Here is a 24,876-nt window from a genome sequence, read left to right as displayed (position 1 = left end):
ATGATCCCGTGCTTTGTGGGTTCGAGCCCCGCTTCAGGCTCTGTGCTGACAGCTCAGATTCTGTGTCTCCCTCTCTCTCTGCCCCTCCCTTGCTTGCACGCTGTGTCTCTGTCTCCCAAAAATACATAAATATTAAAAAATATTTTTTTAAATCAAGAATTCTGGAGATTGATTTAGCAACATAAAAAACTAAAAGCCTCTATCAGAAAATAATATTATTAAAATAAAAGACAATGCACTTGCAAATATTTACAACATATTTGTATCAGACAACAGAATCTATCTTCGTTTTACAGGGAAGTCTTTGAAATCAAAACGAACAAAAACCTGTAATTTGAAATCGTGCAAAGTATTTCTTTGCATATCTACAAGGGACCAGTGGACATAGGGAAATATAGTGTCCCTGGGAAAAAAGAAATTTAAGTGAAAAAGGGACTGAAATACAGTTTTCCATCTACAACCTTTGTGAAAATAGAGTGATGGTGCTTATACTGCCGCTAAAGTTTAAGTTGTTTTCGACTTTCCAATAGACAATTTGGTGTAAGTACCACATTTAAAAAATATGTATTCCTTTTACCCATCAATTTTATTTCTACTAAAATATCTTTAGGAAATCACTAGAGATAAATGACATACATTTTGCTTTTCTCAGCACTATTTAAAATAGCAATGTATTAAGAAGAACTCGTATAATGGCTTTTATAAGTAAATGTCATTGCATCCATAAGATGGATATGTGATCATTGAAAGTGGCATAGATAATAGATATACACAGAGATGCAGAGCTGTGCTTTAGTTGATCACTAAGTGAGAACAAAAATCAGTGTGATCATAGGTACACACAAGCAGACTACGGTTTTATGTTAAGCCCAAAAATGCACAAAATGTGATGACATTTGTTATTTCTGAGCCTTTGTATTTACATGCATTTTTCTTTGCCTTCAAAGAAAATCTGTGCTTTCTACAGGAAAAGGTGTATAAAGGTCCTATTAAAAGTTTATTATCAACAGAAAGGGTTTATTGTCGTTGAAGTAATCCTGGAGAAGAGCAAGAATATTGATCTTATATACATAAAAATAATTTCTCACTTTGTGTTAAAAAATATTTTTGGATGTAAAATAAGAAAAGTGAGTTAATTAAAATGTTTTTTGAGGATTGGCATATTTGGACAACTTTTGGCCTCTTCAGAAGTAAAGGGAGTATTTTTATTTGCACTTGTAGATTTTATTATGCACATATTAAGCATATACATATGTTTTCTGTTATAGGTAGCTTTATTATGTGTAATAGGTAAATGGTTTATATTAATCATGAAAATAAAATATATTAGTTGTGTGCTTATGAAAAAAATAAGACTTAGCAAATATAAGTGTTTATTTACTGTTTCAGAAGTATGCTTTCCTTTATATACCTTTCTTTAAAAATATTGAACTCTCCAAATGTATTTATCCACTCTTTGCATCCATTTATTTATCACCTAGAACCTGCACATATATTATTTAGCGGACATACTCTACCCAAGATCCTTTTGTTCACAAAGACTTCATTTTGCACAGGATGAGCAAGATGAGGAATTTTATTTATTTATTTTCTAAAGATTTTATTTTTTTAAGTTTATTTATTTATTTTTTGAGAGGGATGGGGTGGGGTTGGGGGTGGGGGCAATGGAAGGACAGAGAGAGAGAATCCCAAGCAGGCCCCGTGCTGAAAGCAGGAACTTTTCCAATACACTTTTCAAAGAGTCCCAGCATGGGGCTTGAGCCAGTGAACATGAGATCGTGACTTGAGCCCGATCAAGAGCTCCACGCTTAACAGACTGAACCACCCAGGTGCCCCAGCTTTTATCTTGTTTACTTTATGTTTTAAGTGTTATTTATTGTTGAGGGTGAAAGCATGAGCAGGGGGAGAGGGAAAGGGAGAGGAGGGACAGAGCATCTAAAGCAGGCTCTGCACCAGATTTTATTTTTAAGCAATCTCTATACCCATTGTGGGGCTCAAATTTACAACCCTGAGATCAAGGTCCTATGCTGTACTGGCTGAGCCGGCAAGGCACCCCTAAGATGAGAAATTTTACATTGAAGTATTAGGACTTAATCTCAATGGGAAGTTTTCCTCCTTCCTTTCAAAGTTTCTGAAGATAGAAAATTGTAAAAGATAACCTTTACCTGCCCTTCTGAAATTTATGAGAGTAGTAGGTACTAATATTGATCACTGGAAATACTTGATTTTCGTACAATCTGTAGACCTCAATATTTAATAAAATGAGCTGTTCCTAGTCATTGGAATCCTGAGTTTCCTGTGGCTTAAACTTTCTTGAGAAGCAAAGTAAGAAGTCCTTAAAAAATGTTTTCCTTTTGTTAATTTAGTCCTCTTTTCCTATAATGCTTTTCAGAACTAAAATTTATTTAAGTGCCAATCATATGACTAGAACTGCAATAGACCTATTGTATATACCATCATTTCACATAATGGAAGACACCAAGATTCTATGATGTCCCACTATTTTATATGCCAATTATTTTTTTAAAGTCCTGCCATTTACAGTTGTAAGACATTTTGAGTTATAAATTGCGTTCCAATGTCAGAGATATTAAAATGTGACAAAATGAGCATCTTGGAATCATTGAAACGCAGTATTCTTGCTAATCCTTAAAACATATCTGCAACGTAGGTGTAATTGTATCAAGGTACCTAACTGAAGTGTTGTCTATGTAAAGCAGTAGTAATGGTAAAAATTATATTATCCAACAACTATTGAGATGTTATTTGTGCTAGGAGGTGTTCTAAATACTTGCATAGATCCTCATTTAAGCATCACAACGAGGTCTTGTGAGATAACTACTCAGTATTTCATTTCATTTCATTTCATTTCATTATTATCTTTTTTTTTTTTTTTTTTTTTTTTTTTTTTTTTACTAATCTCTACACCTATGTGGGGCTTCAAACTCACGACCCTGAGATCAAGAGTTACATGCTCTTCAGACTGAGCTAGCCAGGTGACACAAGACAACTACTATTTTTATCCCCTTTTGTTGAGGACATTGAGGATAAGTCTAAGCAATAACTAGTGAGTGACAGAGTTAAACTAGGATTCAAACCCAGGTGGAGCTGAATCCCCAGGTCATGCTCTTTCTCTTCAAACAGGCTGCTCTTTTATTAGTGTGATGAGTAATCACTACTAAATATTGTACTTTCTCCAGAGGAAAACTGAATCTTTGTTTTGGAGGCATAGGAATAACATGCTACTTAATGTTTACAATTTCCTGAATTAACTGCAAGTTTTGAGAGAGTGCACTATCATTTCCTAAAAAGTCCTCTCACTTTTTTAGGACTGCTCTCCATTTGGCCTGTGCCAATGGCCATCCAGAAGTGGTGAGCCTCCTAGTAGAGAGGAAATGTCATCTTAACCTCTGTGATCATGAAAACAGGACAGCTCTCATGAAGGTATGTAGTACCAGCTATGTCTGCCTGAGATAGATTTGATGTCATTACTTAGAATGAAAATGAAATTATTGCCTTGAAACAAAACGAATTGGTGAAACCTGTGGCATGCTTACTTTAAATTCTCAGAATTTACACTCTGTTTCTTGGCATATCACTGACAGGCCATACAGTGCCAGGAAGAGAAATGTGTAAACATACTATTGGAAAATGGTGCCGATCCAAATATTAGGGATGTGAGTGGCAACACTGCTCTCCACTATGCGGCCTTTGGTGATAATATATCCATAATAGAGAAGCTGCTGCTATACAATGCGAATACTGAAGCAAGAAATAAGGTAAAGAACTAATTTATACAGTATTTGAAATTTTATATATATATGTGAATATTTTAACCACAAAATGTTTTATTTCACACACACACACACGCACGCACGCACACACACACTCACTCACTGAATTCTATATATCAGGCCCTGTCATCATGGAAATAACTCCAATGCCAAGTCAGGGAGGGCTAGAAAAAAGTAGTGCCCACAGAAAGGGCAAAGTTGTATCTCCCAGCCACCCTTCCACCCCAGAAAGAAAATGTTTCCATTAGTGCCTACAAGTGGATGGTAGTCTCAGAGCCCATAAAGGACTAAAGGTCTAGAGGGGAGTGAGGTGACGATGGAGGCTGGGTGCTATGCAGGGGCTTAGGCAAGGGGTGCTGCTGGGGATAGGTGGGAGGAGGAAAGGACACCCAGACCCAGCAGGGAGAGCTTGGATGTGTGCAAGTGGGAGGAGAAAGCAGCAGGTTGTAGGTGCTGGGCACTGCAGGCCCCGGTGCTCTGAAGATGAGGGCATTGGGGTCAGGTCATGTCTTGACATCCACCAAAGGCATCTTCTTGTGTTGGTAGCCACTCGACCAGCCATGTACCATGTTGGGGTGTCCCACTTCAGAGAGTAGCTCCTGCTCAACCTTGTGTAGCTCCTCAGCAGGGTTGTAGCTGTACACGGGGAGTAGATGATGGCCACGCTTGCTGGCCCACCTGCCTTTTCTTTGACATGCATTACCTCTCACTGCTGAAGCCCCTAGAGGAACACCCTTGGTTGACACGGGCAGGGTCAATTTTACGTATTCGGAAGTTCAAGGATTCCCTGAATGAGAATATTTGGCAATAACTTATTTATCTAAGATTTCTCCTTTCTTTCTTTCTTTCTTTCTTTCTTTATTTCTTTCTTTCTTTCTTTCTTTCTTCCTATTATTTTTTATTTATTTTTGAGAGAGAGAGAGAGACAGAGACAGAACAAGAAGGGGAGAGGGGCAGAGAGAGAGAGGGAGACACAGAATCTGAAGCAGGCTCCAGGCTCCCAGCTGTCAGCACAGAGCCCAATGCAGGGCATGAACTCATGAGCCATGAGATTAAGACCTGAGCCGAAGTTGGATGCTCTACCAACTGAGCCACCTAGGCACCCCTAAGATTTCATTTTAAATAAGGATACTTCTAAAGAAACAGAGAATACTGCTTTGTTTTATGTATTTATGACAAATATTTATGAAAACAATATATTTGTTAAAGGTAAAACTTATTTTATTTTCAAATATTTTTCCCATCCAATTTTTTTTTTTTTATTAGTGAAAAACAACACAGGAAAGCAAAATTTGCCCTAGGTTTTGTCTTAAAACTCAAAGAAAAGAAATGCATTTTACAATAAAAAATATTGCTGCTGTTGACAAGTTCCTATTTGATAAAAAAGTGATTTATAAAAATGGGATTTATCTTTTATTGGCCAAGGCTTAAGAGAAAAAAGGGGAAAGGAGGGAGCAGTCAGAACTAAGTGGGCCAATTTGGAAATTTGACAAGTGAGAGAAAATAACAAGAAGAGGTTGTTTGTTTTATTGTTTATTTTTTCCCCTTCAGTTTATATGTTTAGTCAAGGAGTCTTCAATTTTTGAGGGGAATAATTGTTACTTAGGGAAAGAGTGAGTTGTAAACCTGCCTAGAGACCAAGTGTAGGAGGACTCAGAGGAAATCAGATTGGCAGTGAACAGGTGGTTGATTAAGTGGGCAAGGAGAAGAAAGAACAAATAATTAACTGTCATATAATCCTATTCTGGCAGAAACAGCCACTTAGGTAAGAGTCTAAACTCTGCTCTGAAATCTAGAATATCTTGATGGGAAGTAAGAAGTTTAAAAGTAATGCAATCAAGTTGCATTTTGACTTTACATTTAGTCCCTGTTCTACCTCTGCTCAGGGAAATTAAATGCAGTTTTGATAAGTCATTCTTTTGGCTAAATCTTTAAATGATAGAGGGAGTTGGCCACATAGATGAGACTGATGTGATTGTCTGCTGCACCAGCTCTCAGCTAGAATTGTGGTGGTGAATCCCCGTGCCCTGGGGAAGTTTCAATTTTTTTTTTTTTAACAAGCCTAAACTCTCCCCTGAAGAGTTTGAGTAAATCTAGTAACATGTATACATAGACATGGATATTTAGAAATATTTTTTTTGAGACTGTGCTACAACTCTTGGTTAAGAACTACTGGGGTGTGTGGGTGGCTCAGTCGGTTAAGCGTCTGACTTCAGGCTCCGGTCATCATCTCACAGTTCACAAGTTCTAGCCCCGTGTTGGGCTCTGTGCTGACAGCTTAGACAGAGCCTGGAGCCTGCTTCATATTCTGTAGTCTCCCTCTCTTTTTGCCCCTCCCCTGCTCGTGCTCTTTCTCTCTCTTCCACAAAAAGTGGACATTTAAAAAAAATTTAAAAAAGCTAACTACTGAATGCAGGGGTACCCAGGTTTTTCGGTTGATTAAGCGTCTGACTTCCACTCAGGTTGTGATCTCATGGTTTGTGAGTTTGAGCCCCACATTGGGCTCTGCACTGATGGTGCAGAGACACATGAGAATCTCTCTCCCTGCCCCTCCCCCACTCGCTCACGCTTGCTCTCTCTCTCTCTCTCTCTCTCTCTCTCATATTCATAGCCATTTGGTTATCACAAGCAGTGTTTTCCTGATTGCAATAGGAGAAAATCTTCAATCTTCTTTATTAGTTGAAGCTATGTGACCGACTGTCTTATGATGTCTGTTAAATTCATATAGCCCTGGCATAATCCAAATGGTAGTTTTAAACATGGAAATGTAGTTAGTGACAATACAGTTGAGAATTGTTTTCATAATTTAGTTTCAGCATAGTTGTGAACTAATTTGTCTATTTGATTAACAGTCTGGGAGAATTAAACACAGATAGATTGCGGTTTTAAGAAGCATTGGAAAAATTCTTAAAGTGGGTGTTACGAGTCTTTTTGTTGTGATTCTTTTAGACAGAGAGAGTGTGAGTGGGGGAGAAGGGCAGAGGGAGAGAGGGAGAACCTCAAGCAGGCTCCAAGCTCAGTGCCAAGCTTGATGCAGGACTCAGTCCCACAACTCTGGGATCATGACCTGAGCTGAAGTCAAGCGTCAGATGCTCAACTGACTAAGCCACCCAGGCTCCCCTCTTATGAGTCTTTTTTTTTTCTTGTTTTTTTTCTTTTTTAATTTTTTTTTAACATTTATTTATTTTTGAGACAGAGAGAGACAGAGCATGAACAGGGGAGGGGCAGAGAGAGAGGGAGACACAGAAGTGAAAGCAGGCTCCAGGCTCTGAGCCATCAGCCCAGAGCCTGACGCGGGGCTCGAAATCATGGACCGCAAGATCGTGACCTGAGCCAAAGTCGGACGCTCAACCGACTGAGCCACCCAGGCCCCCCTACCCTCTTATGAGTCTTAATAGCAATTTTTATTACATGTTGGGGCCTAAGTTTTTGCTAAAACGTGATACTGATACTTCAGGAAAGATTTACATACAAATATTTGCTTTATGCACAACCAAAATACCCGTGGGCTATTGACTAAATTTGGCCCCTGGATGTGTTTCGTTTCCTCCATAAATTGAGTCAACATTTAAAATTATGACACTCATGCAGAAATCTGGATTTCAGACACTTCTTATAGAATCATCCCTGGAACTTTGAGCCCATACTACTGTTTGGTATGCATTTCAGCGGCTGACCTTTTTATATGAGGTATGTGTGTCTCCAGTTTGCTACTGTCCCCACTTAGGTTCTTCACTTACTCGAGTCACCTACTTTGCTTTCATAAGCAATGCGTTTACAATTACTGTTTTATTATATATATATATATATATATATATATATATCATATATGTGTGTGTGTGTGTATATATATATATATATAATATGTGTGTGTGTATATATATATATACACACATATATATCATATATTTGTGTGATATACACAAACACATACACACACACATATTTATACACACACATATATACATATATATGTATATATATATAAATATACATATATACATATATACATATGTATATACGTATATATGTTTATATATATATAAATATACATATATACGTATTATACATATGTATATATGTATAATACGTATATATGTTTATATATATGTATATTTATATATATGTTTATATATATATATATATATATGTATATATATTAGACTGTGTTAATCAGATCTCTTTTGGACACAAAGAAACCTTGGTAATTTTTTTTAAAGTTAATTTTGAGAAAGAGAGAGAGAATCCCTAGGAGGCACTGGGTTTGAACTCATGAATCGTGAGACCATGACTTGAGCCAAAGTCAAGAGTCAGATGCTTAACTGACTGAGCTACCCAGGCGCCTCTGTTTTATGGTCTATTTTGATAAAGATTTCAAGGTTTTCAAGGCAATCCATATTAATTTATAATATATATTTTGTATTTTATGTTAGTGTCTTCGGAATAGGATTGAATTTTCCAAGTTAGACTTTCTAAGTTGTTTTTGTATTCTATTCATTTTTTAATGTTTATTGATTTTTCAAGGAGAGAGAGCACGTGCATGAGTGGGGGAGGGGCAGAGAGAAAGGGAGACACAGAATCCCAAGCAGGCTCCAGGCTGAGCTGTCAGCATAGAGCCCAATGCAGGGCTTGAACTCACAAACCATGACATCATGACCTGAACCGAAGTCGGCCTTTTAACTGACTGAGCCACTCAGGTGCCCCATAAGTTAGTTTGAAAACAAGACACTTTTTCCTTCTGTGTACTATAAATAATCGTATTCCTGGGGCGCCTGGGTGGCTCAGTCGGTTGAGCGTCCGACTTCGGCTCAGGTCATGATCTCGCTGTCTGTGAGTTTGAGCCCCGTGTGGGGCTCTGTGCTGACAGCTCAGAGACTGTAGCCTGCTTCGGATTCTGTGTCTCCCTCTCTCTCTGCCCCTCGCCTGCTCATGCTCTGTCTCTCTCTGTCAAAAATAAATAAACATTAAAAGAAACAAAATTTGAATAATCGTATTCCTATTGGAATATTTGCAAACCGTATTAGATTAATCATGGTTACAGTTGAATAGGTTATGCCCATTGCAGACAATATTCTCTTTCTCCTCAGCATTGTTCCCTAAAAATGCAAATAATGTAGTCACTTTCATTATGCTAAAAATGATCTGTATAAATCAGTGTTTGAGTTTTTATTGATAAGCCATTATATTTTTATTTCTGATTTATAGTTTGCCTAAAATATAAAGTAAGTAGCTATTCCAGTGGAAACTGGAATACAACTAGAATACAAACAGATTTTTTTAGAAGTAGATACGTATTAGGGTCCCAGGATTATTATAATTGACAATAAAATTTCATATGGAGCTTCCCAACAGTTAAGATAAAAATTTAGCATTTTATAATAGGAGAAAGCCCATGGGCTATTTAATATTAAGTAATCAAAGTTCATTTGAAGCTTAACTCTTGGAGTTCTGAGCCCATGTCCTTAGTGACCCATTTGGAGCAGCGATGCCTTATGTTGACATCTCGGATGTCAGTGGATCCTGATACCGCTGACAGAAGACAAGCAAGTTTGTATAACTTGGGGAAAAGCTTCACCTTTATCGGAAAGCTCTCCAAACTATATCCCTGAAACTCTGATTCCTCAAATGTGAATGTTTGCCACAAAAAGGATTGTCAAATGGGGACTGAGCAGATTTAAATGGATTTCTGTAATGCCAGACATATAATGCAGTTTTATAATATTTCTCAAACATAGATGATCATGAAATCTTTCCAATGGGACATAGTACTTACCTTCTGGCAAAGTAGGTATTCTTTGGAAGGTAATTTAAGAAACACTAGTCCAGAGACCATCATTTAGGTTATTAATTCAGTAAAAGTACTTAAAGCATATACTGCTGTGTTTTGGAGTTTGGAGATATAGAGATAAGAAATAGCCCCTGCTCTCAAGAAGCTCTTGGTTTAGATAGGGAACAATAACTACAGTATACCATGATAAGTACTGTGATAGAAGCAACGATCTTGGAACCAGTGAGTGTTTGAAGTGAGTTTGGGAGAATGACTTCATATAATCTGTTGAAGGAGGTGGAGAAGGGCTATTTTATTAAAAACAATTTTTAATGTGTATTTCTTTTTGAGAGAGAGAGAGAGAGAGAGAGAGCGAGGGCAGAGAGAGAGAGAGAGAGAGAGAGAGAGAGAGAATCTGGAACAGGCTCCAGGCTGTGCGCTGCCAGCATAGAGCACAATGCAGGGATAGAACTCACAAACCCTGAGCTCATGACCTCAGCTGCAGTTGGTCACTTAACCAACTGAGCCACCCAGGTGCCCCCGTGGAGGAGGGCTATTTTAAAGAGAAGCAGCAGCAGGTGAAAGCACAGTGGTGGGAAGGAAGAGGCCATTTTTATTTACTTTTTGTATTGTATGTTTCAGTTTAGAGGATCTTTTGTATGTTTTAAAATTCCATATGGAAAGGTGTAATTTTGTAAATTCTCATTTGTTTTTGCTCTTTTACAGGATAACATCACACCACTTCTAGTTGCTGTAAATGAAAACAAACAGCAAATAGTGGAAGTTCTGGTAGAAAAGGCAGCAAATACACATGCAGAGGATAAATTAAAAAGGTGCAGTAGTTTTCTTTTAAACCTTAGTATGGTTCTAGAGTGGTAATAATTATTCAAGTCAGGAAGATTAACTTCAGAAGAAGAAGATTAATTTGTAATTATATAGTGAAAAATGTCAACACATCACCAGTTAGGTAGAAAGCAATTATTCTGACTGGGCAACATGAAGAACAGGGTATAGCAGAATTCATATTCCTTGATGATGTTGACTCATGTCATTTGCAGTGTTTATTTTTAAGTAGGTTCCATGTTCGGCGTGGAGTCCAACACTGGGCCTGAACTCATGACTCTGAGATCAAGACCCAAGCTGAGGTCAAGAGTCTGATGCTTAACCAACTGAGTCACCCAGTTGCTCCTGCAATGTTTTTTTGTTTGTTTGTTTGTTTGTTAGTTTGTTTTTCTGCCACGTGATTTTGTGTTAACTAAAGGGATTTCATTTTAGTTTTATAAAGGGTGGACTCTCAGCTCTTAATTTACTTAAGGGCACAATATTGGCCTTCTTAAACCTTTTATGGTATTTTTTAAACTTCTACTTCATAGAGGCACCTGTGTGGCTCAGTTGGTTAAGCATCCGACTTTGGCTCAGGTGATCATCTCATGGTTCGTGGGTTGAACCCCACATCAGGCTCTGTGCTGACAGTGCAGAGCCTGCTTCGGATTCTCAATCTCTCTCTCTCTCTCTGTCTCTCTCTCTGTCTCTCTCTCTCTCTCTCTCTGTCTCTGTCTCTGTCTCTGTCTCTCTCTCTCTCTCTGTCTCTGCCCCTTGCCCACACTCTCATGTGCACTCTCTCTCTTTCTCAAAATAAATCGTAAATAAACTAAAAAAAAAAATAGTTTCTACTTCATATACATTTTCCTTCAAAGATGTATATTGGGGTGCCTGGGTGTCTCAGTTGCTTAAGTCTATGACATTGGCTGTGGTCATGATGTCATGGTTCGTGGGTTCGAGCCCCACGCCGGGCTCTGTGCTGACAGCTCGGAGCCTGGAGCTGCTTTGGATTCTGTGTATCCCGCTCTCTCTCCCTCTCCCTTGCTTGAGCTCTGTCTCTCAAAAGCAAATAAATGTTAAAAAAAAAGATGCATATTAAACATAAATAGGAGTTTTTGTGTCTTTTGGATGACACTTTTCTTTAAATTGCTTTTTTTTTCTTTTTTGAGTAATACTGATGTCGTTAGGTGATCTCTAATGATGATTAACTACTCTTACCAAGTCTCATCAGGTTTTATCCTTTTTCATGTCCAGTATATGTATTTTTTATTTTATTTTCAATTGGTAGGAGTAGAAAGATGAAAGATAACTTTAACTGTATAGACTTTTCCTTTAATGAGGATAAGTTATAGGTGGGTGATAAAGAAGGAAGAGATGTGCTTTAGATTCACACAAGACTAGGTTGATTCATAGCTTTCCTACTGGCTAGGTGTTGTGACCTTGGGAGTGTTACGTATCATCACTAAATATGTTTCCTGATATGAAAAGGAGGATAATAATATATCCTTCAAGGGTGGGTGTGCGTAAATAATATTTTATATACATAGCATTTAATTTAGTGCCTACCATATGCTTATCAGCATCGTTAACTATAATTATGCCTATTTTGTTAGCATTCGCATTAAAATATTATCATTTTAAGCCTGCAGATAGTTTTTAATACTTACTTGACCTCTAGATGGCTTTGAAGTGCACTGTATCAGATTAAGGAAGACATGGGGAATTAGTTTTTTTTAAATCTTTACCTATTCAGATAAGTGACCTAGCATAGTTTCCTGTTTATCAAACGACTTTAAATTAGCAACTCTATAATACATTACCCAAGTGGGACAAGAAGCTTCCTTTTTGTCCCTTCATTTTCGTCTTGGAGATCATTTACACAGATGAACACTGAAACATGTAAATGGTCGATTCTGAACAGATAGGCTAGATATTAACCTGATAAAGTATATCAAATTAGCTGTTTAAATAACTCTAAATTCCTAAGAGTGAAGTTATTCCTGTTATTTTAGAACAGCCTTCATGCTTTCTGTAAATTATGACTCAACAAATGTAGTCAGGCTTCTTCTTCAGCAAGGTATTGACCCCTTTCCTCAAGATGTATATGGATGGGCTGCAGATGAATATGTTTATATTAAGGGTTTTAATCTGTAAGTGTTTGTATTAAAATGCTAGTTATTACTAAACTGAGGTTTAAAATAATTTAAATAATCTGATGGGCTGCAGATGAATATGTTTATATTAAGGGTTTTAATCTGTAAGTGTTTGTATTAAAATGCTAGTTATTACTAAACTGAGGTTTAAAATAATTTAACTGTTAACTTTGTATGTAACAGATGGGGTTTCGTAGTTTGGTCAGGCAGTTTTGGAATGGCAGTCGGTTAGTCCACAACATTAGCCAGAAATCAAGCAAAGGACTAGACTAGTTGGAAGTAGGAATGTGTGCAGAATTCTTTATCTCAGGACTTTTGAGACCTTTATCCTCCAGGATCCTAACCTTATCCATTTCATTTCAAGTATAACCCCTCTGCATGGGACACAAATAATGCTACATCTCTGTGTTTTCTAACTAGTAACTTGGGTCTTGAAATGTTCAGTTTTGTAGAAGACCCTCTACTTTCCTTTGAGGGCTATCTCCTGTACTCTGTCCCTTGAATTTTCCAAGAACCTAAGGAGCACCCTAAGACCAAAGAGACAGTCCTCTTTCACAAGTCATTTGGAGGGGAAAAAAAGGACATCCTGATCATTCTACAGTTTCCTTTGATTCTGTTGCTGCGGCATTGCTGTTGAAACTGGTGCTGCAGTCAGGTCGTGATTGACCTTTACTCCCAGGATTCCCTTGCTGATCCAGGGTTTTCAGTCTTCATGGTGTTCCACACTTAGATTTCAAAGCTATAAAGTTTCTTTGTTCACTGCACATGCACATATGCTCAGCAGCTATCCCAAAGCACCAGCACCCTGTTGGGGCAGCTGGGCCTCCTGGCTTTCGCCATACACCCCTGTCCCTCCACACTCAAAGACCTTATGTGGAACCCATATCTTAGCCTAGACTTTCCTTATGGGTTACCCTTTGAGGATCTTGTTTGTCTTTTTTTTGTTTTGTTTTGTTTTTTTGCCAGAAGATGTTAGCTGGGATCATTCTAAACTGTCAGAGAGGTTCAAATGATGCTGCAGGAAGAGATCGGACTTCCCTTTCTCCTTTGTTAGCAGATCTGTACCCCTGCCTTATTTTTAAGTAGGCTCCATGCCCAGCGTGGAGTCCAACATGGGGCTGGAACTCACGAGCCTGAGATCAAGACCCAAGCTGAGATCAAGAGTTGGATGCCCAACGGACTGAGCCACCCAGGTGCCCCTGGACCACCACTTTAAATCCTGTGGAGCATCTTTTCTGAAGTCATGGAAGGTCTCATCTTGCCCTTCCCAGAGTAATGAGCATCACCTAAGAGGCCATGGCCTGAGAGGCCATGTTTTGGGTATCATATCTCATTAAATCCTCTTATCAACCTTGTAAAATAAGGCAGTAATTTACCTTGTTTTATAGAGGGAGATTTTGAGCCAAAGAGAAGTGGCTTCTCCAAGAACAAATAGCTATAGGTTATAGAGCTGGGACTTCTGGGTTCCAAACACTTTCCATTCTGGCACGTGAATTCTAATTATTCTCATTTCTTTTTTTTTTTTTTTTAATTTTTTTTTCAACGTTTTTTATTTATTTTTGGCACAGAGAGAGACAGAGCATGAACGGGGGAGGGGCAGAGAGAGAGGGAGACACAGAATCGGAAACAGGCTCCAGGCTCTGAGCCATCAGCCCAGAGCCTGACGCGGGGCTCGAACTCACAGACCGCGAGATCGTGACCTGGCTGAAGTCGGACGCTTAGCCGACTGCGCCACCCAGGCGCCCCTAATTATTCTCATTTCTATTCGATGTGTATTTACTTTTGATAGAGGGAGACGGAGTACGAGCTGGGGTGGGGGGTGGTTGCAGAGAGAGAGGGAGACACAGAATCCGAAGCAGGCTCCAGGCTCTGCGCTATCAGCACAGAGCCTGACGTGGGGCTCAAAGCCATAAACCATGAGATCATGACCTGAGCTAAAGTTGGATGCTTAACTACCCAGGTGCCCCTGGCAAGCTAGTTCTAATTTACTAAGCTAGAATGCCCTCAATTCATGACTGGTTCATCTTCCTGTTTTTTTCTTAAGTACAGAGTTAATGAAAAGCTTCTAGAACGTACAAATTTGAAGTATATGGGGCAATTAAAGTTTTTATATTTGCTCTGATATTATTTGAAATACTCTAAGGATTTGATTTATTTGGTAAATGTTTTTCATATCAGCATTAAGATAGTAATATTATTTATCATCCTTTTTTAAACATAGCAATTACGAAATAATTTGCCGACATAAAGAAGAAATCATGCTTAAAAATTCTTTGCAAAACAGCAATCCTGGTAAGACTTTACATAGTGAATTGCTCTTGGTGGTCCTAACATAAGTAAAGTCAGAGTAAGGGTGTTTTGATAATGAAAGAACAATGAAGAAAAGAACACCAATGTGTAAATTGCATGTATATATTTTTTCTTTCTTAATTTCTTTCTTTATAGTCTAATGTTCAGAATTATTTATGAAGTTAACTGTAGGTAATTGAAAATATGAGGCAGTATTATCTGAAAAGAAATTCATTATTTTAGTCATGACCCCTAAAATACCATGTGACATCTTTGTGTAATAAATACGAAAATGCTTTGTTAACTGTTTATTTAATTTTGAGAGAGAGAGAGAGAGAGAGAGAGAGCGAGCAGGAGAGGGACAGAGGAAGGTAGACAGAGGATCCAAAGCAGGCTCCACCACTGACAGCAGAGAGCCCAATGTGGGGCTCAAACTCGTGAGCTGCGAGATCACGACCTGAGCCAAGGTCAGATGCTTCACCAACTGAGCCATCCAGGTGCCCAGAGGAAAAAAATATTGTTAAGTTAGTACGTTTTATGTTTCCTCCATAAACATATTATAACAAATTGCACTTGTTATAAAAATGGATCTTTTATAAAATGTTTACAAATGGATTATATTTAGTAAATATTGTTACCTAGTGATTTGTCTCATTAAAAAATGAACCAGCCCTAAAACTGGGAATTCTACAGTACTTTCCTGGTACCATAAACAAATGGCAAATAATAAGAACTGCAAATCTTAGCTAGTGTGCAGTACTGCCAATGAGATTGTTTTTTACAGATAGCTTCCAGGAGTACCGAAGAAAAGCAATGCCTTGTTGAGAGGCATAGGTTATTTCACATATTATATCAACAAGGTCTCACCATTATCAACTTCACTCCTCATAAATCAAGACAGAATGAGAGGGGCGCTTGGGTGGCTGTGTCAGTTAAGTGTCCAACTCTTGATTTCAGCTCAGGTCACCATCATCTCACAGTTGGTGAGTTGGAGTCCTGTGTCAGACTTCTCTGTCAGGCTGTTTGCTGACAGCTCAGAGCCTGTGTGGCATTTTCCCTTTTCCTTCTCTCTCTGCCCCTCCCCTGTACATGCATGCTCTGTATCTCTCAAAAAAATAAACATTTAAAAACAACAACAACAACAACAAATCCAGAATGAGATATGTTGACTTCATTAGAACAATGTTTTCTTCTGTTTGTTGGAGAATTGTCATGACACTGTAATTTTGTTAGAATAAGATACTCTGTTGCCATTAGTCAAAATTTTATCTTTATAAGTATTCAAATAGGGCAACTTGGGCTCCAGAAATTATAATAACAGCACAAAGATGTTTCACAATCACACACACACACACACACACACAAATGCTACTGTTGCTCCCTAGTTGTGGCACCTAGTGCACTGTACAATCTGAAAAGTAGGAAGAAAGCTTTAACTTGGCAGACTGTTACCAAAGAACTTCTGTAGGTTAGTTTTGGAAGTTACAGGGAAGGCAAAGATAGAACAGACAGCGTTTTGATCATTAAGCTGCTCATAACAGAATAGAGTTGTCCCTGCGGTTTTTGAAACAGAAAAGTTTCTGTGGTTTTTAAAAATAATTTTCAAAGGAATCATTTTTATTCATGTCCATTTGTTCACTTCACAAGTAACTCTTAAGTGCCTGTTAGCTACTAAGTGTTATCCTATTGTTGTAGAATACAAACATGCAAAAACCAGTCTCTGCACCCCAGGAGTTGTTGTTACCACTGCCATTTGTATTATTTACTCTATTTAGTGCTTACTAGGTGCCAGAGTCTCATAGAGCTTATAATTATCATTGTTATTTTGTATTGGCATTTGTTCCAGTTACCGTAAGTTCCCAGTGAGGAATCTGAGTTTTCAAGGACTGGGTAGAATCTACGGTAAGCATGCAGAGTGAGGAGTTCAGTTTGCCAGGTAGAGAGGCAGAAGGACCAACATTTGTATGTTTGACAATGTTTGTAAACTATCACGATTACGTGTTTGGCGGAGTACACAGCAGTGCAGAGGCGAAGGTGTACAAGTGAACTTAGCAGGATTTATGAGCAGCTGGGTTTTGCTGGTAGAAAAACTGTGCTATGGCAATGGTTGGGAATGAGGTGAATATCTATGTAAGACAAGCTTATGGAAGTTTGTTAGTGCTATCGAAAGGAGTAGATCTTACCCGATAGGCCTTGGGAAATTTCTTTGGTAGGATGCTTTTAGCGGCAAATAATAGGTGACTTCTAACAGTGACTAAAACAGTAGGAACCAGAAATGTTTTGATGGTTCAGTGATGTCATCAGGATCCCAGTCGTCTCTTGTTCAGTTTTGGAGTTGGTGGTATTTTTATTTCTCCTTTCCGTGGTGGCTAATTAGCAACAGCTCCAGGTATCCTATTCTCACATACAACATCCAGTGGGTGGGAAGGACTGCTTTTCTTTAGGTGTTTCTTTTCACTAGGAAGAGGCTTGCAGTAGACTTCCTCTAACATTTTAAAGACTAGGTTACATCACATACTCATTCCTAAACTGGTCCCTGGTAAATCAGGTACTGTGATTAGCTTAGAATACTCCTTTCTCTTTTTGAAGCCAGGGTGAGGCCACCTTCTCTGTGTATGGAGACAATAAATATCCAAATAAAGTTGTGATTCTCTAGCAAGAATGAAGAATATGGAATGGTTCTTAGGGAGGGAGCCAGCAGTATTTGATGCAGAGATTTTGGAGAATTTGAAGCAGAAGACTAATAAGATTAGATTTGAGTTATGACACTCTGGTTATGGCATAAAATACAGATCACCAAGCCTTTTTCCTAAAGAGCCAGTGAATATTTTAGGTGATGTGGTTTCTCAGCTCTGCCCTTGTAGTGTGAAAGCAGCTATAGCAATATGTAAGTGAAGACATGGGGCTATGCCCCAATAAAACATTATTTACAGAACCAGATGGCAGGTAGGATTTGGCCTGTGGCCATAGCTTGCTGAACCCTCATATGGAGGATAGGTTATAGGAAACCAAATAAAGAGACTGGGAGGCAAAGGAAGCTCTTGTTTTCTTAGCCTAGTATTAGTCCATTATGAAACTTTCAGCTGTGTAGATTGAAAACGTCAGGGGGTTCAATTTATTCCATTAATTTTTTTTTCAGGGCCTTGTGTCTTTCTCATTTGTTTTGCTTATTTTTTTTATTCATTTAAGAAATAACAATAATATTTGGTGGCTTTTTTTTTCCCTGCGAAAATAATCAGTTAAGAACTCATGTTTGACCAGGGCACGGGCAGGGAAAAGATAAAGCAGAGACCGAAACAGTATAGTTAATACGAATTTGTGATTCCTGAATATGAAAAGTTAGGGGGTGAGAGAGAACTCTCAGAAGACTCAGAAATTTCCAGGTTGTGTGCCAGCATTTAAATTGGACATGAAAAATGTGTAGGACTTTATCAGATGAACAGAGGAGAGCAGCAGGAATGAGGACACAGTAATTATGAATTTTTTATTATTTTTGCAATGACTGCCTTTAATAGGTGTACTATATTTTTAATTTTCTAAGAAATTAAGGAGAAGAAACAAACAAAAAACTATAATCAGTAGTATGTTTTTATACTGGGTCTGATAGTTCTGTTTTTTCTAGAACAATCCCTGTTACTTCTTTTGATTCCTATCTGCCAGAAATGAACTAAGTCCTAGTTAGTTGGAAAAATTAACTGATTTTTCATATTTGAGAGGAACTTGTATATGGTAGAATATAGCGGCAACCACCAGGATTCTCTCTCTCTCTCTTTTTTTTTTTTTTCTGAGTAAATTAGGATGGTTGCTTGTTTCACACTTTGTGACATCATGATTTAATCTATTCCTTTTAAACCTTTCTTCAAAAGGATATATAGGAATGTAGGAATTTTCCAGGCAAATACCAAGAAAAAGAGATTCCAGGAAAGGTATTCTGTGACATAACCTTCTGACTGTAACCACGTGTATGACATCAACCCAAATAATAAAAATTTCATATAATGCAGTTGTGATAGAGGCACCACAACGACACCCAGATTTGATTATCCACTGGAAGATCTCACAGGACTCAGCATATAGTTGTTGCCTATGGTTTGTTATGGGGACAGGCTAGAAAGGCCACTCAGCACAGAGAAAAGGTGCATGGGGTGAAGTCCAGAGTAAACCAAGCACAGGCTTCCAGTAATCCTATCTTTATGGAGTTAGCAGGATGTGCTTAATTCCTCCAGCATCAAATTAGGACAGCACAAGTGAAATGTTGTCTGCCAGTACGAGGCTTATGGATACTCAGTGCCCGAGGTCAAATGCTAATCACATAGGCATCTTCTCCTTAGCATGTCCCAAAATTCCAGGTTTCCAAAAAGAAATCAAGTGTATGGCCTTACACACACTGATTTTACCAACACTTAGGCACAGTGAGCTTCTCTTACCAAGCTAGGGACTGGTGGAAACCTTCCTTAAATCCAAGATCCCAGGGAATAACCAAGGGCCAGTCATTCAAGTAGGATATTCTGTGGGTAGCCATCTTTGGCCTGCTGGATGAAACCTTTTCTGCATAGGAATTACAGCCCTCAATTCATTTTTGGTGGTGTCTTAACATTTTATTTTAATAGCAAGTAATATGATGGTTAACATGGTACGGTTTCAGTTTCATCATCCATATGAAGTAGGTATTTGTACAAAAAAGACTAGGGCAATATTAGGTCATTATCATCTTTTTTTATGTGATTAAGCTTTCATTATGATTCTTAGATATGATCAGCATAATGATTTTTGATTTAAAATTAGAATAAAATCTCAATTATAAGGAAAACCCAGGTTTGATTCATATAGTGCTGAATCCCTGTTTATAGTTATATTTGGTCATATTCATCAATTGTTTTCTTGCCTAAGTACACAAATAACTTGCATTTTTGTATTTTGCTTTATGTATTTTCATATACTTCCATATGGGAGACATTACCCCTATTGTGTTACTTTGATCTCTATCTTAATGTTCAAGGTGACTGTATCATGGTTAATATATGCTAAGAGTAGCTTCAATGGATACCGTGTTTGGTTGTTGTACTTTGTTTTATTGTTTTTTACATTTAATGAGCCTTATTTTTTCAGCAGTTTTAAGTTCACAGCAAAATATAATAGAAAGCACAGAGAGTCTCCATATACCATACCATGCACCCGTACACGCCTAGCCTCCCCTGTTGTTAACATCTTGCACGACAGTGGTCCGTTTTTAGTAGTAATTTTTTTTTCAGTTCTTTTGTTTAGTTTTGAGTGACAGAGCATGTATGCGTGTGAGCAGCCAAGGGGCAGAGGGAGAGGGGGGAAAGAATCCTGTGCTGTCAGCACAGAGCCTGATGCAGGACTTGATCCCATGAACTGTGAGATCATGACCTGAGCTCAGATCCAGACATGGACGCTGAACCAATTGAGCCACCCAGGCACCCTGACAAGAGTGGTGCATTTTATATGGACACTAACTCATCATGTTCAGGCAAAGTCTCTAATTTGCATTAGTGTTCAGCCTTGGTGTTATACGTTCTATGAGTTTTAACAAATGTGTAATGATGTGAATCCACCTTTGTCGTATCGTGTGAAAAGAGTTTCACTGCCTTAAAAGTCCTCTGTGCTTGGGCGCCTGGGTGGCTCAGTCGGTTAAGTGTCCGACTTTGGCTCAGGTCATGATCTCGTGGTTCACGAGTTCGAGACCCGCGTCAAACTCTGGAATGACAGATCGGAGCCTGGAGCCTGCTTCCGATTATGTGTCTCCCTCTCTCTCTGACCCTCCCCCCATTCATGTTCTGTCTCTAAAATAAATAAATGTTAAAAAATTTTTTAAAAAATCGTCCTCTGGGCTGTGCCCCTTTTTCCCTACATTCACCCCAACCCTTACCTCCATAGTCTTGCTCTTTCCAGAGTGTCATATAGTAACAATCATACAGTGGATATCGTTGAATGTTTAGAAAATTAAAATTCCCCACTAATTGAATGTAGGCATTCAAGATATTCTTTGCCCTTTGTTTTGTTTTGTTGCTCATCAGTAGAGGATCTGATGACATATGCCTTCCATGAAAAAAAGCATGATTTCTCTAGATGTGTGTCACCTAATGGGGAGGGTTGAGGAAAATGACATCATGAGCCACTACATAGCACTAACATTGGGATCATCCTCTGTGATGTTCAGTGGGTCTAGATAGACTCTCTAGCAATGGAAGGAGACAGTCTCGAGAAGTTAGAACTTTATCAAATTGGAATGCCAAATTCTTCCTACTTACCTTGCCATTGGAAATAAGGCCAGGGAGAGTCTGTTTGCTATGGTTTGGCCATGCTGCAAGGTACAATAGCTATGGAGCACATTTGTGAGGTGTTGTTTCATCCTAAAACTGAACAGTCTCTACTAAATGGCTGGGGGAAGTTCTGCTGTGTTACAGCAAAATAAAAAAAAACTCTCTCTTAACTTCTCTAGGAGTGGAAGTCCAGAAAAATCATGCTAGTTGCAGTTTGAAATTGTCAGCTTGTGATAATCATTCTCCTAACGATGCCAGTTTCCTCCATTGTCATAGAGTTGGTCAGTGATGGCCATTGTAAACATCAGTTCACCTGTAGGTGTCAAATTCCGATAAAACCCATTCTTGCTTTTGGTCAATATAGAGGAGAAAGTAAGATTTCTTAGTGCTTTAAGCCTACGAATGGTATAATTACCATTCAGTGTAGTGTGGTTTCCAGCTGTGGTCCCAAAGCAATACTTTTTAACAAATCATAAGCCGTACACTTGTAATTTCCTCTATTTTTCGATTGTTGATTTAACATGTATTTTGCTTTCTTCTTTAGGATCAGATGAGAAGGCTGAGGAAGACTCTATAACCAGGTAGGGTTTTTATGGATTTGTAAAAATGACATTCGTCGGGGCACGTGGGTGGCTCAGTCGGTTAAGATTGTGACTCTTGATTTCAACTCAGGTTTGTGAGTTCAAGCCCCACGTCGGGTTTTGCGCTGACAGCCTCCTTGGGATATCTTTCCCGATTTCTGTGTGCACTCACTCTCAATGTATAAAGGAACGAAATGAAATGAAATGGACAATGAAAGGAAAGGAAGTGAAATGAATGAACTGAAAATTATGTGTTTCCTAAGGGAACGCAGAGAACAAAAGCAGTTGTTGCGTGTTCTACCCTGGACAAGACATTATATCCTATGCATAACATCTCTTAAGTTATATAGGCATTGCATAGCTTTGCAAAATAGCTGTGTTGTTGTAGCCTACTTTTTATTAGTTTGGCAACTGTGGTTCAGGGAGGTTGATGACTCGACCCTGATTCCATAGTTAATGGGTAGCTGAGGGGCTTGCCCGTCAGCCTGTGTAGCTTCCACATCCATTCTCTGGTTCCTCAGCAGCACTGAGATGAAGATACAGATCCTAGGGCAGATCAACTCAGAATGTCAAAGCTAATCATGTCGGAACTCTAATTTAGTGTTTTCTTAAGAAACCAGGTTAGCGCAAGCATTTGCCCATATGTATTTGAGCACTAGTGCTAACAAAATAATTAGGCAGTGGTAACTAGTCCCTTGTTTTTACCATCCGAGATTTTAGGGTGGATGTCAGCTATGGCCATGGTGTCACAGCTTTTACATAATAAGCAAGATGTCGTCAGGCAGCTCCTTAGATGTGGTGATAGCTCCTCTTCTTGAGACAAATGAGTTTTCCGTAAGGGAAGGGTATCTAGTTGTAGACCATGTTACGTTAATTAAATTCAGTCTCTATCTCAAGGATATTGCTAGGATATTTCGAGGATTCTCTGTTGCCTAAGTTCCCAGTCTGGTTTCCCTTTGGGCTAGTACCCTTGACTAGTTCTAGGAAGCTTTTTCTTTTTTTGGGAGATTTTTTCCCCATGACGTTTCTGTACCGTGTTTTTGCCTTTTTACTTTCTTCTCTGGGTTTCTTGGTATTTCTTTTTTTTTCCATTAATATTTCCCCTTCTGCCAGCTAAGGACTCTCCATTTTTCCAGAGGCCAAATCAAAAGTACTTAGAGTCTCAAGATTTAGGGAACCTCAGAGATTAATTCATCAAAATACCCTCTGGTAATTCAAACTCTGTTTAACCTCCTTGCCGAATGGTTGCTTACATGGACAGTTTGAAACTGAAAAGAAATTGAAGTGACCTAGTTGGATATGATAAGTCACAGAAATGAGATTTAAATTCGGGTTCTTTTCCTTCTTTTTTCTTTCATTTCTTTCTTTGTTTTTTGTCTTCATCTTGCAGACAAATATTTTAATAATAGAAATCAAATACCCAGTACTGGAATCACCGGATCCTATGGGATTTGTGTTTTTAATTTGTTGAGGCCCCTCCATACTGGCTTTCACTGTGGCGATACCAATTTACATCCCATGACCGGTACACAAGGGTTGTTTTTTCTCCACACCCTGAGCAACCCTTGTTGTTTCCTGTGTGTTGAAACTGAGCCATTCTGACAGATGTGAGGTGAGAAGTCATTGTGGTAACGTTTATACATTTAATTATGAACCATTTCAGAGCATTCCCTGCCTGTCACATTTGGTTATGGAAACTCAGACTGGGTCTTTCCTGGAGATTTAACAGGTTAGCAGAGGTGGAGGCAAAATAGAGAACTGAAAGCTTTTTTAAAACAGGGTCCAAATTGTGAAAGACCTGTACTCTGGAAACCGTAAAACACTGATGAAAGAAATTGAAGGTGACGGAAAGAAAGAGAAAGACATCCGATGCTCACAGATGGGAAGAAAACATATTTTTAAAGTGTCTACACTACCCAAAGCCATCTACAGATGTCATGCAATCCCTGTCAACATACCAACAGCATTTGTCACAGAGCTAGACAAACAATCCTAAACGTTGTATAGAACCACAAAAGACCTTGAATGGCCAAAGCAATATTGAAAACGAGGAAACCTGGAGGTATCACAATCTCAGCTTTCAAGTTGTATTCCAAAGCTGTAGTAATCCAAACAGTATGGTGGGTACTGGCGTACAAAATAGCCTCCTAGCTCAGTGGACTAGAACCGCAAACCCAGACATAAATCCACCAGTGTATGGTCAGCTCATCTTCCACAAACAGGAAAGACTATCCAGTGCGGAAAAGGCAGTCTCTTCACCAAATGGTGTTGGGAAAACTGGACAAGTCACATGCCAAAGAATGAACCTGGACCAATTTCTGTACCGTACACACAAAGAAACTCAAAATGAATTAAAAACCTAAGTGTGAGTCCTGAAACCATAAAAAACAAAAAACAAACAAACAAACAAACAAAAAAGAATCCTTGAAGAGAGCACAGGCCCTCATTTCTCTGACTTTGGCTGTAGCAACATTTTACTAGTTATGCCTCTTGAGCCAAGGGAAATAAAGCAAGAATAAAGTATGGGGACTATACCAACCTACGAAGCTTTTGCACAGGGAAGGAAACCGTCAAAACTGAAAGGCAACCTCTGGAAGGGAGAACAAATTTGGAAATGTTTTGCAAATCCAGTAAAGGGTTAGTATCCACAATGTCTAAAAAATTGATACATGTCAACATCACCCCCCTCCAAAAAAGCCCAGTTTACAAATGAGCAGTAGACATCACCAGACACTTTTCCAAAGACAACATACAGATGGTCAACAGACACATGAAAAGATGCTCCCCAAAGTACAACGAGATACCACGTCACACCTGTCAGAATGGCTACACTCCAAGACACAAGAAGCAAGTGTTTGCGAGGATGTGGAGACAAAGGAAACCTCTTGCACCGTTGGTGGAAATGCAAATGGGTACGGCCCCTGTGGAAAACAGTATGGAGGTTCCTCAAAAAATTAAAAACAGAACTCTCCTATGATCCAGTAATTGCACTACTGGATACTACCCAAGAGAATACAAAAACACGAATTCCACGGGACACACGCACTCCTGTGTTTATTGCAGCATTATTTCCAACAGCCAGCGCAAGCGTCCATTGACAGATGAGTGAACGAAGAAGAAGCCCTATATGGATGTATGTGTGTGTGTGTGTATATGTATATCCATACACACACACACACACACACA

The 24,876-nt window shown here is 38.7% G+C and overlaps 1 protein-coding gene across 1 annotated transcript in view; it reads left to right on the top strand.

The window, feature by feature from the left end:
- Nucleotides 1–24,876, top strand: part of LOC109260803 (ankyrin repeat domain-containing protein 26-like) — a 135,766-nt gene that overhangs the window by 1,648 nt on the left and 109,242 nt on the right. The window contains 5 exon segments of the mRNA XM_053901553.1: nt 3,330–3,444; nt 3,606–3,779; nt 10,288–10,394; nt 14,758–14,828; nt 21,654–21,690. Of these exon segments, the coding sequence (XP_053757528.1) occupies nt 3,330–3,444; nt 3,606–3,779; nt 10,288–10,394; nt 14,758–14,828; nt 21,654–21,690 (504 nt within the window).

The sequence above is a fragment of the Panthera pardus genome, unplaced genomic scaffold (assembly GCF_024362965.1).
Source record: "Panthera pardus isolate Hobbes unplaced genomic scaffold, ASM2436296v1 HiC_scaffold_1, whole genome shotgun sequence".
Classification (NCBI taxonomy): Eukaryota; Metazoa; Chordata; class Mammalia; order Carnivora; family Felidae; genus Panthera; species Panthera pardus.
The sequence above is the reverse complement of the archived record's forward strand: the minus strand, read 5'-3'. Positions and strand labels throughout refer to the sequence as shown.